This window comes from Falco peregrinus, chromosome 2 (assembly GCF_023634155.1).
Source record: "Falco peregrinus isolate bFalPer1 chromosome 2, bFalPer1.pri, whole genome shotgun sequence".
In the NCBI taxonomy this organism is placed as follows: Eukaryota; Metazoa; Chordata; class Aves; order Falconiformes; family Falconidae; genus Falco; species Falco peregrinus.
In genome coordinates this window covers 20,767,152-20,781,774 of record NC_073722.1, presented here as the reverse complement: position 1 = coordinate 20,781,774, position 14,623 = coordinate 20,767,152, and the positions used below count along the sequence as shown (strand labels likewise).

The 14,623-nt window shown below is 37.2% G+C and overlaps 1 protein-coding gene and 1 long non-coding RNA gene across 2 annotated transcripts in view; one reads left to right on the top strand and one right to left on the bottom strand.

Moving 5' to 3' along the window:
* The window catches only part of LOC129783850 (uncharacterized), a 65,389-nt gene that overhangs the window by 7,212 nt on the left and 43,554 nt on the right, over positions 1–14,623 (bottom strand). The window lies entirely within an intron of this gene.
* SYNPO2 (synaptopodin 2) overlaps positions 1,214–14,623 on the top strand; it is a 95,914-nt gene continuing 82,504 nt past the window's right edge. The window contains exon 1 of the mRNA XM_005243128.3: positions 1,214–1,458. Within this exon, the coding sequence (XP_005243185.2) occupies positions 1,330–1,458 (129 nt within the window). The 5' untranslated portion in view covers positions 1,214–1,329. The remainder of the gene's footprint in view (positions 1,459–14,623) is intronic.

The window sequence follows — 14,623 nt, the reverse complement described above, 5'->3', positions numbered from 1 at the left end:
GTAACTTAAATGCTGTTTCCTGTTGCCCTGACATCACTGAAGACCTAGAACCAGCCAACCAAAACCACTTTGTATAGGGACCTCAGTGGAATTTAGGCTATGAGAATCTGACATCAAGCCCCAACAACCTGGGTCTCAAAGCAAGAGGTATTTGCTTCAGAAACTAGCCTAGCCATTAAAGATGTTTCTGCCCACCTGATGAACACTTTCCTTTCAAACCAGCTTAGTTCAAAATGCAGCATGATTTAAGCCAAGCAAGCTGGCTTCGGGCTGAGGCAAGCAGGAGCGCTTCACTGTCAGTTGTTAACACTCAGCTAGGGGAATATTCATCCTTTCTGAAGAACAGTCACCTCTTAAGTCACTCCAACTAGACCCGGAGGAGCTCAGCTGTTTACAGTCTGCATTACCCGAAGTCAGCAATGGGGAACAGAACTAAACCCAGGTCATGTAAGGCACGTGCAAATTAATTTCCCACTGAATCTTTTCTTTTTCATGCTTATGGTGAGGTTGCCCTTTAATAACACAATGCAAATCATCCATTGATAGCATCAGTAGAGAGATCTGATACTTTCCACTAATCCTCTTCCCCTCTCTGGTAGGAAAGGCAACAGGCTGCATTAAGGACAGGTATTATTAGGGTCCAATAATAATTCAAGTCACTGCTAAATAGCAGTGCATGTTAAACTACACTAAGGTTAGAGATAACCAGCAAAAGCAGCGATTCCTAGACAGGGACATTATAAAACTTTTCTCTTTTTTTTTTTTTTTTAATACCTGCAGTGCTGCAGAAAGCGTATGCAGGGTAGATATGAAAATCATAAAACTAGTTCAATCTAAACATATCAGTTATGCAGAGGATGTACGTGATTTATCACTCGATTCTGCTTCCTTCTTTGTTTGGCATATGAATGCAGAAAGTGGGTAAATTAGAGTTTAAAATGTCTGGTACCATTTACTAAAGTAAACTTAAGTCCTAAATTGTCACCGGCAAGTGTACACTTCTTTTTGTTGTGGTTTTGATTTAGCTGTCACGAGAGTCATGTTTAAATACAGCCTTTCCTGACTCGTGGCCGAGTCTCTTTGTGTGCGTTTCCTCAACGTTACTTACTTTACTTTGAAGGTGGGCTGAGCATAGAAATCTGACGAAAGAGTGGGCTGTGCCCTTGGTCCGAGGGAGCTCTTACGTTCTTCTGAATGACTACATTTGCTAGTGCAGTACACAGCAGCAGCAACAGTGTGGTGCTCTGGGTCTCCAGCTCTGCCTGGCAGACAAATCTCCAGCTTGCTGAACATCTGCAAGACAAACTTTTCATGTTCTTCTGTAAATGAATGCTGCCTAACTGCACCAGGAAAATGGGCACAGGGGATTATCTCTGCATTGCTATGAGTGGAGGGGCGCCTTGGGGCTTTAGATTGCAAGGTGGCAAGGAGCAAAAGCAGCCTTTGCAAATCGCCAAGGTAGGATCATGAGAGAAAGATGTTATCAGTGTTTTGTGAACACGAGTGAAGAGAATAGTTTGTTTAAATATATACTGCTTCCAGTGAAATGGTTGGTGTAGGTCTTATTGTGATGCTTGTTTGATTTTGCTAAGATGTTTTGCAGGTGCTGATTATGTTAGTTTCAATAAAAAGGAATGATTACTTTTTGGTAGCTTGCAAGTATTGCTAACATTTTCTTAAATGTTAAAGGTCTGAAATTGTGCAATGATCTATGCCTTTCAGCTCCTGTTAGTTTTGCTATAGGTTTCTGAATCCTGTCAGCATATCGCAAAACTGAATCTCATATTAGGAAATACTGTTTCAGTCATCTATTTATGATACTTTTTCAAGTCTAGTCATAGAATAAATACAGCTTTATCATGAGAAAATGTTCTTACTATTTTGGGAATCCTGGAAAGCATTACACTGAGTTATCGCTGGTTTTGGAAAGTTATCCAGTCCTAGAAGCAGCTTTAATAGACGCCAAACATTCCCCTTTATATTTCATAAGCAAAACTGAAAATTAATGAACAGTTCATAAATTACCTTAATGTATAAAATGAGAGCAAAACGAACAGCAGAAATTCAGAATAAATTAAAAATAAGAACTGGTAACGCCCAGTTGCAAAAATAATAGTTAAAAAATAGTTTTGCTAAAAATCAGTGCTCACTCCATTGCAATAGCTTCTCTACTGCTGCAACAATGAAGATTTGTCATGGTTATTAAGGCTTATGTAACTGTATGGAGCTGCATTCTGGTCTCCTAGACAAGAGGGACAAATTTGGTCTAGAGCTCAGAGGTCAGCAAAATACCACTGGCTGAAATCATACTAGGACTGATCACTGTACAATGCATTCTGCCCTGTTAAATTGAGGGACAGATATTAAAATGTATTTTATCACCTTTTAGTGTCTTGGTAATCTAGTCCAGTACATTGAGTGTTAAGTATTTTTGTTCATTGATATTGTATTTTAGATCAGTAGTTTAGCTATTTAAGCTCTAACTTTCTTAAGGTGTCAATATATTTATTAATTAGTTAAATTTTATTTACTGCATCAGTTAACTTTTTCACAAACAGCAGAAACAGTAAGTTTGCCTCATTTTATAAAAGAAGGTCCTTTTAGTTCCTCTGTCAGGAATAGAAAGTCTTCTTTATTTTCAATGATTTTCAGTCCATAATATTAACCATATTCAGTAATAGAGCTATGATTTATTGAGTATATGTATATTTTTTCTCATTACTGTTAAGTTTTTTGTTTGTTTTTATATTTTGCAAAACTTGAACATGTTTAAGTCTTTTTCCTACCAATGGGCAACTGTTGCTTTGCAAGTATAAACCACTGATAATAGATGACAGTGGAATCCTGCCATCTAGTGAGAATTTGTAAATAGAACTTAAAAAATTGTAAGTAACGGTAAAAGGCAAGAGTTCTTTATTACATAAACCCAAAAGTAAAAAGCACAGTAGATTGAACACAATAATCTGATTAAGCTTTAGCTTCCCTGATAAAAATGGGCTATAATTTTTTTTTCCCATATTCACATCCTTGACTGTGACACTTCAGTCTTGGCTCTGTTTTACCACTAAAATTTGGGACTTGAGAACTAGATACATAGTAATAGTTGTGCCTTACTTCTAAGGGGAAAATCCACCAGTAAAATATATCTAAAATGAGAAAAATAGTAATAGGCATATTTAGAAAAAAAATCAAAGAAGCATGAGTTTGTTTTCTTGCAAATGAACCTAATCGAAAGGCCATGTAATATAATACCTCAGAACACCCTTTGTAGAAGTACATGCATATCAGCATATGTAAGTGTTACAAGCGTGGTGGACTGGGTGCTTTATGAGTTCCAGATCACTCATTTCTCCACGCATAATAATTGGTCAGGATCAGTGAGATTAGAAAATTGACACAAGTATCTGGCTGGAAACCTGAAAGTTGGAGTTAACAGGCCACAGCTTTCTTTGGGACTTCCTCTGTCTGCAGGCTTCGCCGACCTCCCCGGGGAGCCTAGGCTCACTCAGAGGTGCACAGATGTGGGTCTCCAGGTCAGGCACTGCTGTTGGGTTGAGGCACAGAAAGGTGGGGGCGGCTGCAGCTACACTGTGTTTGGGGAGATGGAGTTTTCAGTTTTTATTGTTATCTGTGAAAACTTAATCTAATAATTCACAAAACCATAAAGAGTTATGTAAAGAGTGCATAGTAATTTTCCTACCGTCTCCAAAATCAAAAGGTTGTGTATCCTAAACAGAATAAAAAATTATTTTGTTTTGTTTGGGATTTTTCCCCAGTTCAAGGTGCAGCTTCTCCAGTGGTACATACTAATGTAGTCCCATGGAATCAGTGGGTCATTGCCAGTTTACACCAACTGAGATTTTGTCAGAAGTGAGTATTTCTGGTTCTGGTGTCTCAGCTCGCAGGAGCTGGGAAAGCTGCAGAGAGGTTGGCTCACCTGGTTGCCAACATAACCTGGGCATGGTATAGCCCCAGACTGCTGCAGAGGGAAGCGCACTCAGGTCATGAGCAGAGCAGTGGTTGTGACACAGATCTAAAGGGGAAAGGGATGTAAAATGGAGGGAAATGAGATAATCCATGAAAATGTGACAGGATGCAAAAAACCCAAATTCACACTTATCTACCCTTTTGATAAAGGAAACGTATTGTTTTTGAAAGCTAAAGAAATGTCACTAAGAAATATCTTGATATTTTTTCTCACCAGCACGTAAAATAGGAAATTTTCATCAGCAAATAATTTTACAACCATTAGATTCAAGAAATTTCAGTAATTTATCAGATAAGAGATTGCAACAAATGCATTTTTTTTAAAGTCTCAGAAAGTACAATTTTGGTTGCCCATTTTTAACTCTTATTCAAAATGCACATTTTGAAAACTTTTGACTCATTCTCTGTAGAGGCATACAAAATTTTTAACACCCCTTCTCCTCCCAACCCTGGCTCTGTACATCAACTTAGTTTGTTATGTCCACTAATGTTGTAAATACTTCATAAAAAATCATTTTCAGTTAAAAAAGATTGCATATTCTATATACTGTCCACATATAACGTAAAGACTTGAAAAAATCTATTTTAAATACTGCATCGAAAGATGTATTGTGCTAAGAAGGATATCCAATAAATGAATGTTATTTTTTAAAAAAAAAAATATTCTATAATCGGGAGTATAAAGCTAAGGAAAACAGTGGTGGTATCAGTTGTGTTGTATATGCACCAAGACACTAGACCATGTCAGTAGTGCACTGTAGGACAGCTTTCCCAAAGCAGGAGACAGCTGGGAAATCTCAGCACAACACTGACCCTAGAAGGCTAAGAATTAAAGATATGTAAGAGCAAAGTGACATGCGATGTCCTTTATGTTTCCACTGTGAGATCTGTTTTTTTTATAAATATATATTTTTTCTCGTAAATGTCTTTGAGGTTTTTAATTTATAATATATAAAAACTGTGTGTACAAAATAATGGTTTTCCAGACTAGCATTTTAAAGAAAGTCCTGTGAATTTTTCTAATAATACTTAACAATACCAGCTCAGTTATATATAATGAAGCTATATCCTTTAAGAAGCATCTCTTTTACAATAGGTAATTTAATGGAGTTGTCCTACAGATGATTTAGATTAATAATTCAACCATGATGAAACCCCATTAAATTATCTGGTTGCAATAGCGGTACATTATTCTTAGCATCTGTGTTATGAACACCGAACATCAATTTGATGAACTCATTGTATCTCTCAAAGTCTTGCTAATTTAAGTTTGGGAACTTAACCAAGTAGTTCTAGTACGCAAGGGCAGTAAGTTCCATGACTCAGACCTCTAAGCACTTCAAAGGAAATTCAGTCCTCTTTTTCCTATCAGTATCCTGAAAGTAAAAATGAACAGATGCTTAAAAATCCATATGATCAATTGTGTTGTAGGTTTTCATGCTTGAGACATTTGGGAAACTAATGTTATTGAAACAAGGTGCCTCACGTTACTGAATTCAGATCACCACAGCTCTGGAAGTACTCTAGTCTATATATAGTACATACAGAGATATTTCTACGTACATACACCTCAGCAAGAAAGATACCTTCAAAGGGGATCATGTTGTCCTATTTTAGATCTATAAGAGCATTCATCCTGACCTCTCCCTGATTCATCAGTGGCAGAACAGTATGTAGTTGCATATGGAGAAACACCATGATATTTTTTTAAAGTGATGACAGATTTTATGTACTTTTTTAGCAATTTTTTTCAACTAAATTTTTAGAAAAATATAATAGTAATGTTTCCCTTCCTCTAATTTCTACACTGCCAGTTTGCCAGTGCATAACTGCAATTACAATGTCTAAAATGTCAAGTTATTTGAAAGAACATAATTGTTATTATGAAACTCTTACCAACGTGATTTTGCACCCTGAAAATTTTTGCTCTAATATGGACATTTTCTTCTGTGCCAAATATCATGCAATTTCACATTGTCTGGTAAATGTTAACTATAGTCCTAATTAATCCTATGAAATGCTTTGATGGTTCAGGGCTTAAATCCAACAGCTGCAACTAGGCCTCATGCAAAACTTATACAGTTTGTGACTATTTTGCCAGTTTCTGAAATGGACTTCTGCTGCTGCACAAGTAGTAGTTTCACCTTTGGCTCGGTAATGACATGTGACAACTGGCTGCCCAGTCGTTTTAGACTTGTGCTCTTGTCTACCAAAATGCTCAGATTTCAATTCAAGTCTCAGTTTCACTATTTTGGATTAATTGGAACCTGAAACTGAAAATGAAACTCAAAGACTTGGGAACAACCTGAACCAACATTGTGAAAAGTTGATGTCTGAATACAATTACTTAATGCTGGATGTATACAGAAGTGGGCTCTGTTGCAGTAGTTTGACTTTCTCCCTGCATTTTTCTGAAATACTTTACACTTGCAGGACAATCCCAAGTGGCTTTCATGAAGTTGACCTTAGTCTAGTAGAAAAAAATAAAGAAGGATAAGACCTAGTAGTACAGTTACGCTTTTGATCCTGGGTAAGGCAAAGAATGTCACTGTCACACATATGAGGTATGTTAGCACACAGTTGGCCCATCCACAAAGTACATCAAAGCCACTGGGTTTAAGGAGACTTTTTCAAGTTCCTGTCATTCTCTTAGATTGTCAACATTGCCAAATGCTTGTACTTCCAGGCAGAAAAAGTAGGTTAGTAAAAGCTGAGCTTCTGGTCACTACATTCTAGTTGAGACATGATAAATATAGCTGTGTTATACCTGCGCTCCTAGTTCATTTCAGTGCTGAGTCACACAGATGAGGGATTTTGCTCCCCTGCTTGCCCCTGCACTGATGGCCTAGGAGCACCATCCTCCCAGCAAGACGAAGGGAAGATACAGCTCTGTGTTCCAGATCATCTCCAGATGACATGTGAGATTTACTGTGAGGGTGGCGAGGCGCTGGCGCAGGCTGCCCAGAGCAGCTGTGGGTGCCCCATCCCTGGCAGTGCTCAGGGCCAGGCTGGACGGGGCTGGGAGCAGCCTGGGCTGGTGGGAGGTGTCCCTGCCCATGGTAGGGAGTTGGAACTAGAGTATCTTTGAGATCTCTTCCAACACAAACCATTCTATGATTCCATGACATTAAAAGTAATCTTGGAGTTGGTGTTGGTGCTTTGGTGCTGTTTCTGAAAATATACTTATATTCCATAGTCAAGCAGGATCTTACTATATACTACTGTGTTTGAAATGAAGATGCTCCACATGCTGTGTAAGTGCTCAGTATTGAGCTAACATGACCCTGCTGATATTTCCTTATTATCAATTGACATTTTAAACACAATTTGACTACAACTTCACACATTAGCAGCAGACAGAGCAGGCCACGTTTCAAACATGCTAGTTTAATTCTGGCAGTAACAAAAGGGAGTCTAGAGTTAACCTACATGATTTTAAAGACACATTGCCATACTTGGACTGTATTTAGAACCGTTTGTTTGAATTTCTAGCTAATACATTGCCAAACACATTTTGTTTTTGCAGCCTGGACAAACTCTTATTCTCAAATTCACTCTTCAGACCATCTAACACAGCCAGTATTTGCTGATATACAGAAAACCCTGCGAGGCATATTTACATATTCTTTCACATAAGGAGTTATGTGGAAAAATGTGGTTTTATCTATCTTTTCTGGAGAGGATTTTGACTCAGTGACAAACCTTGAGCCAGTGTAATAACCAATACATTTTTGCACATGTTTAGATAACAAAATTCAGCTTCTACTGAAGTAAATGACAAAACTTCTACTAACAAACTGGGAAGAAGCTAGGCTTTATAGAGGTTAAGTTTATTTTGCAAAACAAAAGAACAAATTAAAGTTCCCAAAACCTAACTAAAATAGACCACTACAAAATAACTGTTCCTGAAAATCTGCCATTGCTAGTTAGAAAAATAATGAGGGAAATAAAAATTCATACACCTTTACCAGCAAAGGTTTACACATACTTCTGAAGGTTAGGGGTCTGCATTTTCTAGTTTCAGACTTTTGCATTCCAGCAATTGTGCCACTGGAAATGTTTAGTACTGAAGTCCCATCTAGTTGTTTAAAAACAGCAGGCTGATCTAGCACATGATCGTATACCCTGTTTTGGATATATACAGAGCTACATACCACGCTAGTTTTGGCATGCTTTCCACAGTATTTAGGTAAATGCAAGCATGGTTTGGATACATGGTAGTATTCATTTGTGCTTGTTTCCAATAGATACTCTTTCTTCCAACTCTCATGCTAAGTGAGTTTTCAATGGAATAGAATGAACAACATAATTCACACTGATTTAAAATAAACAAGCCAAAAAAACCCCCCAAACAGTGTATTCCTACTAAATTAGATTAAGTGCTTTGTTTAAGTGTTGCTTCATTTTTTAGTTTCTTTGCTGGAAACATTAAAAAATACACTGCAAGATATTATTATATTTCATTGTTCTGTATTTTCTGCTATTGCATTCTTATTATGAATGCACTAGCAAGATTTTTTAGCCAAGTTCGCATTAAAATATCACAACAGGAAATGTTGTTTACAAAACCCTTTTGGATTGTGTCAGATTGTTTGAGAGGATACAGCTAGCAATTTATGCATATCATGGAAGGCCTTTCTTCCAAACACAGAACTCAATGTTCTTCATATTTACAGCAGAAATATTTAGAGCAGAAATTACTTTAAGGAACCATATTTTATAGATTAAATGCTTAGCACTCTATAAAATGAGACTGATTTGCAGAAATAGCTTCAACTTTAAGAGGAACAGTTCTGTGCATGGAATTAACTGTGGACAAAAATGATAACATTTAGATTGCAACCAGTACTTACAAGCACTGTTTGTTGGCTAGAACGAAACTGGCTGTAAAAAAAACCCCTGGATATCAGCTTGACGGTTTTAAATTTCAGACCTAATGTACACAAGTTACACAGTGGATTTCTTTTTCCTTTTCTGTAATTTTTCCCATCTGTCCCATTTAATTAGAATCTGTAGTCCATAGTCAGTGTGGATGTTAGGATGAGACATTAATGCATAAATGCGCATTTAGACTAACACTTCAGCATGCACCAAAATCAAAGTGCTGTTTTTTTGATTACCTGCCAATACAACATGGTGTTGGACATGAAAGCCAAAAATCTTCAACACCTCAGCACCTTGCTCTCAGTGGGGTGCTCAGAACAGTGAAGAAGTGGCTGCTTTATTTGTTGCTTACATGGAAGGCAAATTACAGTGAAAACCTAGCTCTAAGCTTGCCAGAGCCAATGAGATTATACCCTGAGCTCTCTATCATGTGCTGCAGTCCTGGCCATGGCACAGAATCTTCTTGTTTAGCAGGGAAACACTCTCTAGAAGTTGTCGTTCTGCCTCCACAGAAATGTGTTCTGAACCCTTTAAGTTTCCTTCTTTGTTTGATATCTCCTTCATACCTTTGGGCTGGGGCATCAAATGCATGGGTAACCTTTTGCTTCAAAAGAGTTATGTCATCCTGGATTGTATAGCTGTAAAATTATTATTTTATAAACTTGCCTTTTTGTCAGTATGTTTTAGAAATGTGGTCCCATTTAGGAAGCTGGATGCTTTGGGTTTTGTAAGCATGTTTTATATTACAATTCATTAGCAGATGAACCGGTGATGGTCAGAACTATGAAGAAAGTAGGTAAGCTATTGTTTTCTATACTGCTGGTTTCATTTGATACGTTCTCTGTAGCATAAACATGCCACGTATGGCATAAATTGCTACAATATTGAATTTTAAGGAAGTTTCTAAAATGAAGACAATGCAAGACAATCATATGTCCATTGTGGCACTATGAAGTAACAGAATCAAACACAAACGGAATGACGGGTACAAAAACTAGTAAGACCAAATTTCCCCTGCCTGGTACCACTGGTGCTCCTGAAGAGTTCACCTCCCTATTTATCTCTCTAAATCCTTGTCTTCTCTGCCAGAAATTCTTGATCTGCTTTCTCTTACCATTCTCTTGGTAGTACTTCTATTTAAATACTCAAGTACAGTTACTTACTTAAGCATCACTTTCAATAAATTCACTGAAAATTGTGGGCAAACAATGCCTCAGACTTCAAACCTTGTCACTTGGTTAGAATAATGCCCATCACTTCCAGGGAACTTCCTTTGGACTGAAAGAAATACAAGAAACTTTCTACTTTGCATGAAGTCTTTCACGACAGAAATCTCTTAACTACTAGAGCTTAACAGATGGGGCTGGAGTACACTGATCAGCATTTTGTTCCAGAAACTACGTTTTCCTATTTTGCAGAGATCACTTCAAAGACTAGCTGCTATAAGCCACTGATTTAATTACAGAGGATGCATATGGAAATAATCTGAAAGGGATAAATAGTTTTATATATTATCATATCTTCACAATGATCTTCCCGCACTCTGAAATAATACTTGCAGAATGGATAGTGTAAAACTGACTTATAAAATTTTTCAATGTAGGAAAAAACTATCATTAAGCATGGATGTTTTAAGCAAATTCTAACATATAATATTATTTAATGCCTAAGAACCTTACAGAGGAACAGCTGTTTGACATCCTTCACTGAAAAAAGCCAAATAGCAAAGTTTCAGAGTTGTTTGCTTTCAAAAAAACATGATACCTAGCAAATCAGAATGGTTTCACCTAAATTCACCATCAGTGGAATAAGTACTTTATGCTGATCAATATAAAATGAGTCATTCACAAACTTGGAGGGTTTTGTTACAATAATACATAATAAAGTTACATCATTGAATTATGAAACAAAATGTTAGTTTTAAAGTGTTATCTCATGATATTGATATTGTCGGCCAAAGTTAGTCTTTAGACGTGTTGTGCATGTCTAGGAGTATCAACGGGAAGACTAACACTTCAGCATGCACCAAAACCAAAGTCATTAAATGGAACTGGAAATCACAACTAGAACACTGTTTCCTTTCAAGCTCCCAGTTCCCTTTGCTAAGTGAATTAGTAGTGTGCATTTATGTCCAGACTGAACATGATCTTTTCATGATAATGACATTATTGATTATCACTAGACGGTGCTCTTACTCACAATCCCCAAAATCATAGGTAAGTGAAAGCAAAGACAGTTACACCTTGGAGAAATTTTGGTTCCTAGCTTTTGTGTTTTCTTACTGAAGCTGATAAGTATTGTTCAGCTCAGTACCTCCCAAACCAAATAATTTGAAAGTGTAGAATTATACCTTCAAGAGATATACGTATATAAAACAAGTCAAGAATCACATCATACCAAATTAATCATCCCAAATCTTCCTTTCACTTCTTATTATTCCCTGCACATAAATGTAATATCCTTAAGGAGGGCTCCATAAATTTGTACTAGGGTTTGATTTGTTGTTTCATGACACTATAATTAGAACATATTTTGATCTTTAAAAATTAATTAACTAATAAGGAATATTTCAGAAGGCCTTAAGAAAAAGGCAGTCATAATCCTTTAAACACAAAACAGAAAAATATTTCTGCACCTATTTTACACTATACTATGAACATTCAGTAGTAGTATTACACACCACTATTGAATACATGTAGTGAAATAATAATAATAATAATAATAATAATAACAATAATAAATAGTAGTAGTATAAAAAACCATTATGTCAAACCTCAGTTTCTTCCAGCTCAATCGACAACAGCCAGAGCAGACAGGGCTGGGAGCCCTGGAGATGACAGAAGTCTCCCAGGTCTTGTATCCAATTCAAACTGCATTTTGAGCTATATTAAAATGATTTTTTTAATAAATTCCTTGTTATCCTGCTTTTCCTTTCTCTGCCCTCCCTTTCAGTCATGACTTCATTCTGTAATACTAGTTCTTCTAAAATCTGGTTATTTTACCAATCTGATGAAGAATAGACTCCCATGAAGTACACAAAATCCAAGAATGCATCCTTGAAGAGTTGGAAATGTTGCAGCCTAAGCCTATTTTTACTTGAATGGTTTTAAATCAACAGATCAGTACAGGTGGGATCCAACTCATTTTTCCATGACTGAATCGTAATTGAAAGGCCCTGATTCAGCTCCTAAATGTCTGACATTTTTAAGTAATTTTCCAGATCACCAGGATAATGTTACCAAAAGATTCCTGATTTCAGGGCACAATTTGTGGCTACAAAAAGGGTTTGCCTTTAAAACTTCTTTTCATTCTACAAAAGCAAAAATTTCCCAAACTCTCAGAGTTACAGCTTTCCTCCTCTTTATTTACAGGAACAGTGAAAAACAATACAGCATATCTAAATGTAGTGAAAGGACCATGAATGGCTCTTTTTCTACACTGGCAAGAACAGTACAAAGGGGTACAGTAATTAAGCCTGCAGAGATAGTTATCTTGTGGCCTGTCATTTTCTTTAGCGTTACTACATGAACAAATGGAGCACTGAAATCCATGGCCTGAGAACAATGGTGCCCAGCCCCGTACCAGCCTTCTGGGTCATTCACTTGTTGTTTGCTTCCAGGCCTGATTTGCCTAAGAGACCAGGAAAAGTTGCAGAGACTGGGAATTGGCGCAAATTGATATTGGGTGCTAACTGACGCAAACAAAAACGAAATATGCATTGGCGTGTTCAAATCAGGGTTAAATTCAGGCCTTCTAGATGCCTGCACCATCCAGCTCTGAAGAATTAAACCCTGGCATGGTTCATCAGCTACTGGATGCTGGGATAAAAATAGAGCCGCAAAAATGGGATCATGTTTTAGCGCAATCCTAGTTGAAACTAAAAAGGGTGGGAAGGAACCCTTCCTCTTGCAAAAAATACTTTCTTTTCAGGTGTTCTAGGCAACAGCATGACAATCAAGGTCACCTAAAATGAGAGCCAAACCAAATCTTTCCCCACTGCTCTAGACTCAAATATTTTTTTTTAAGGCTGGAAAATATTCATTGTTCCATGTTTATGTGCAGATCTGTTCCATCAAGAATAAGGAACACAATTTATTTCAGTGACTGCATCAATCACACTGGATGCACATACAGTGACAGACCATAGCTGTGGGAGTTACCTATTGCCTCAGTCCTATGCAGTACTTCTAGCTTGTCTGTTATCCAAGTGAAAAGCTTCTTCTAATAAGTTTACCATCAGATCATTATGAGTAAGCCTTCAAATAAGATTTGTGCTGTCTGGCATCAACAGTTCCCAGTGAGCATAATATTTTCAGTAATCCATAGATTGTGAGACTGAGTTTAATATCTGGAGAAGATCTTTGGTCCGCACATGGTTGAAATGCTACATGAAAAGGCTTCTTTGTGACTTCTGTTCCCTTTTTTATTGTAGGACTCTTGTACAGCTTTCTCCTTACTGGGAGAGGAAACGATATGCTACAAAGTCCTTTCTGTTTGTATAGTTTCACAGTATTACGGAAAGCAGTGTTCTCTCTTAGGGATTCACATAAGTTCATATTATACCTGTATGTTACTTTAAGCAAAACTTACACAATGGCCCAAGTGAATTTAGTTTCATTTACAAGCTTCTTTGAACTTTTTTGATTTCTTTAGTTTTACATTTGCAAGATACTTTCAAGTGAGACAATATTTACCTGTGCTTGGGTTTCATTTTGGCTGTTTCACTTGGCTCTCTTAGGCCTTGTGTACCTCTAGTTTCTCCATCATTCTAACATAATTAAGTCACAATCTAAACCAGTATCTCAAATACAAATCCTGCCACAACTGCACTTGACTGGTCAGAAATTTGTCTGTACGACTGCTTTGCTTGGACTGAGCACAGAGCTAAGGAGTATTTAAGGCAAAATCCTCTCAGCAGTAGACTCCAACTCCATCCTTCAGTTAATACTGGTTATGGTGAAGCAAGTGTGCATCCATCAGATCTGCTGAGGTTGTCCATGTGGAAACATCCCTTCCATCTCTGGAACCCTCTCCTTTCCAATGCAGAAAGCTTTGCTGCACCTCTGTGGTGTCAGTCATGGATCAACGCTTTCACAGAGTAAAATACCTATGCAACACATGTGGAATATGGGGTGGGGGGCATGAGGGGAGAGGTTAGACTTGGTCTTCTCTTTCTTCTTGCAAATCACAGTGATCTCTAGCATCAAGGCTTCTTTCTTCAGGCACAGAGGATGAGATAAATTTTACCTCAATGTGCAGATTTCTGGTTTCTTCCATACAAAAAGAACTGGAAAGAAATCCTCTCTGATACAGTGACATTAAAACGTTCTTGCTGTGTATTTTCTTTAAATTAATTATTAGGCTTAAGTTCATAAGGAAAAGGTAAGTTTCAGGGCACAATAATAAAGAGAAAAGGAAACTGGACACTGATTCTGACACTGAATTTAATTTATGAAGGTGCTGACCTGTGACATCTGTTTAAAGACTACACAGTCCTTAAAAAGTGTGCTTCCCAGAGAAATTTGAGAAGATACTAGCAGTTCATATAACAGGACCTTTCCCTCAAACTTATATTACTAAGAGTTGTCAGCAAAGTTATGTCTTCCGAGGCAATCAGATTATCTTCTTTAAGGTGAAAAAGAGCACTGTACATTTCTACATTCTTATTCAGCTGCTTAAAATGCCACTGTCTGACTAAAGGTTTCTTAGGCAGCTGTAAAAAATGCCATGAGATAAGGAGCTACACCATGCA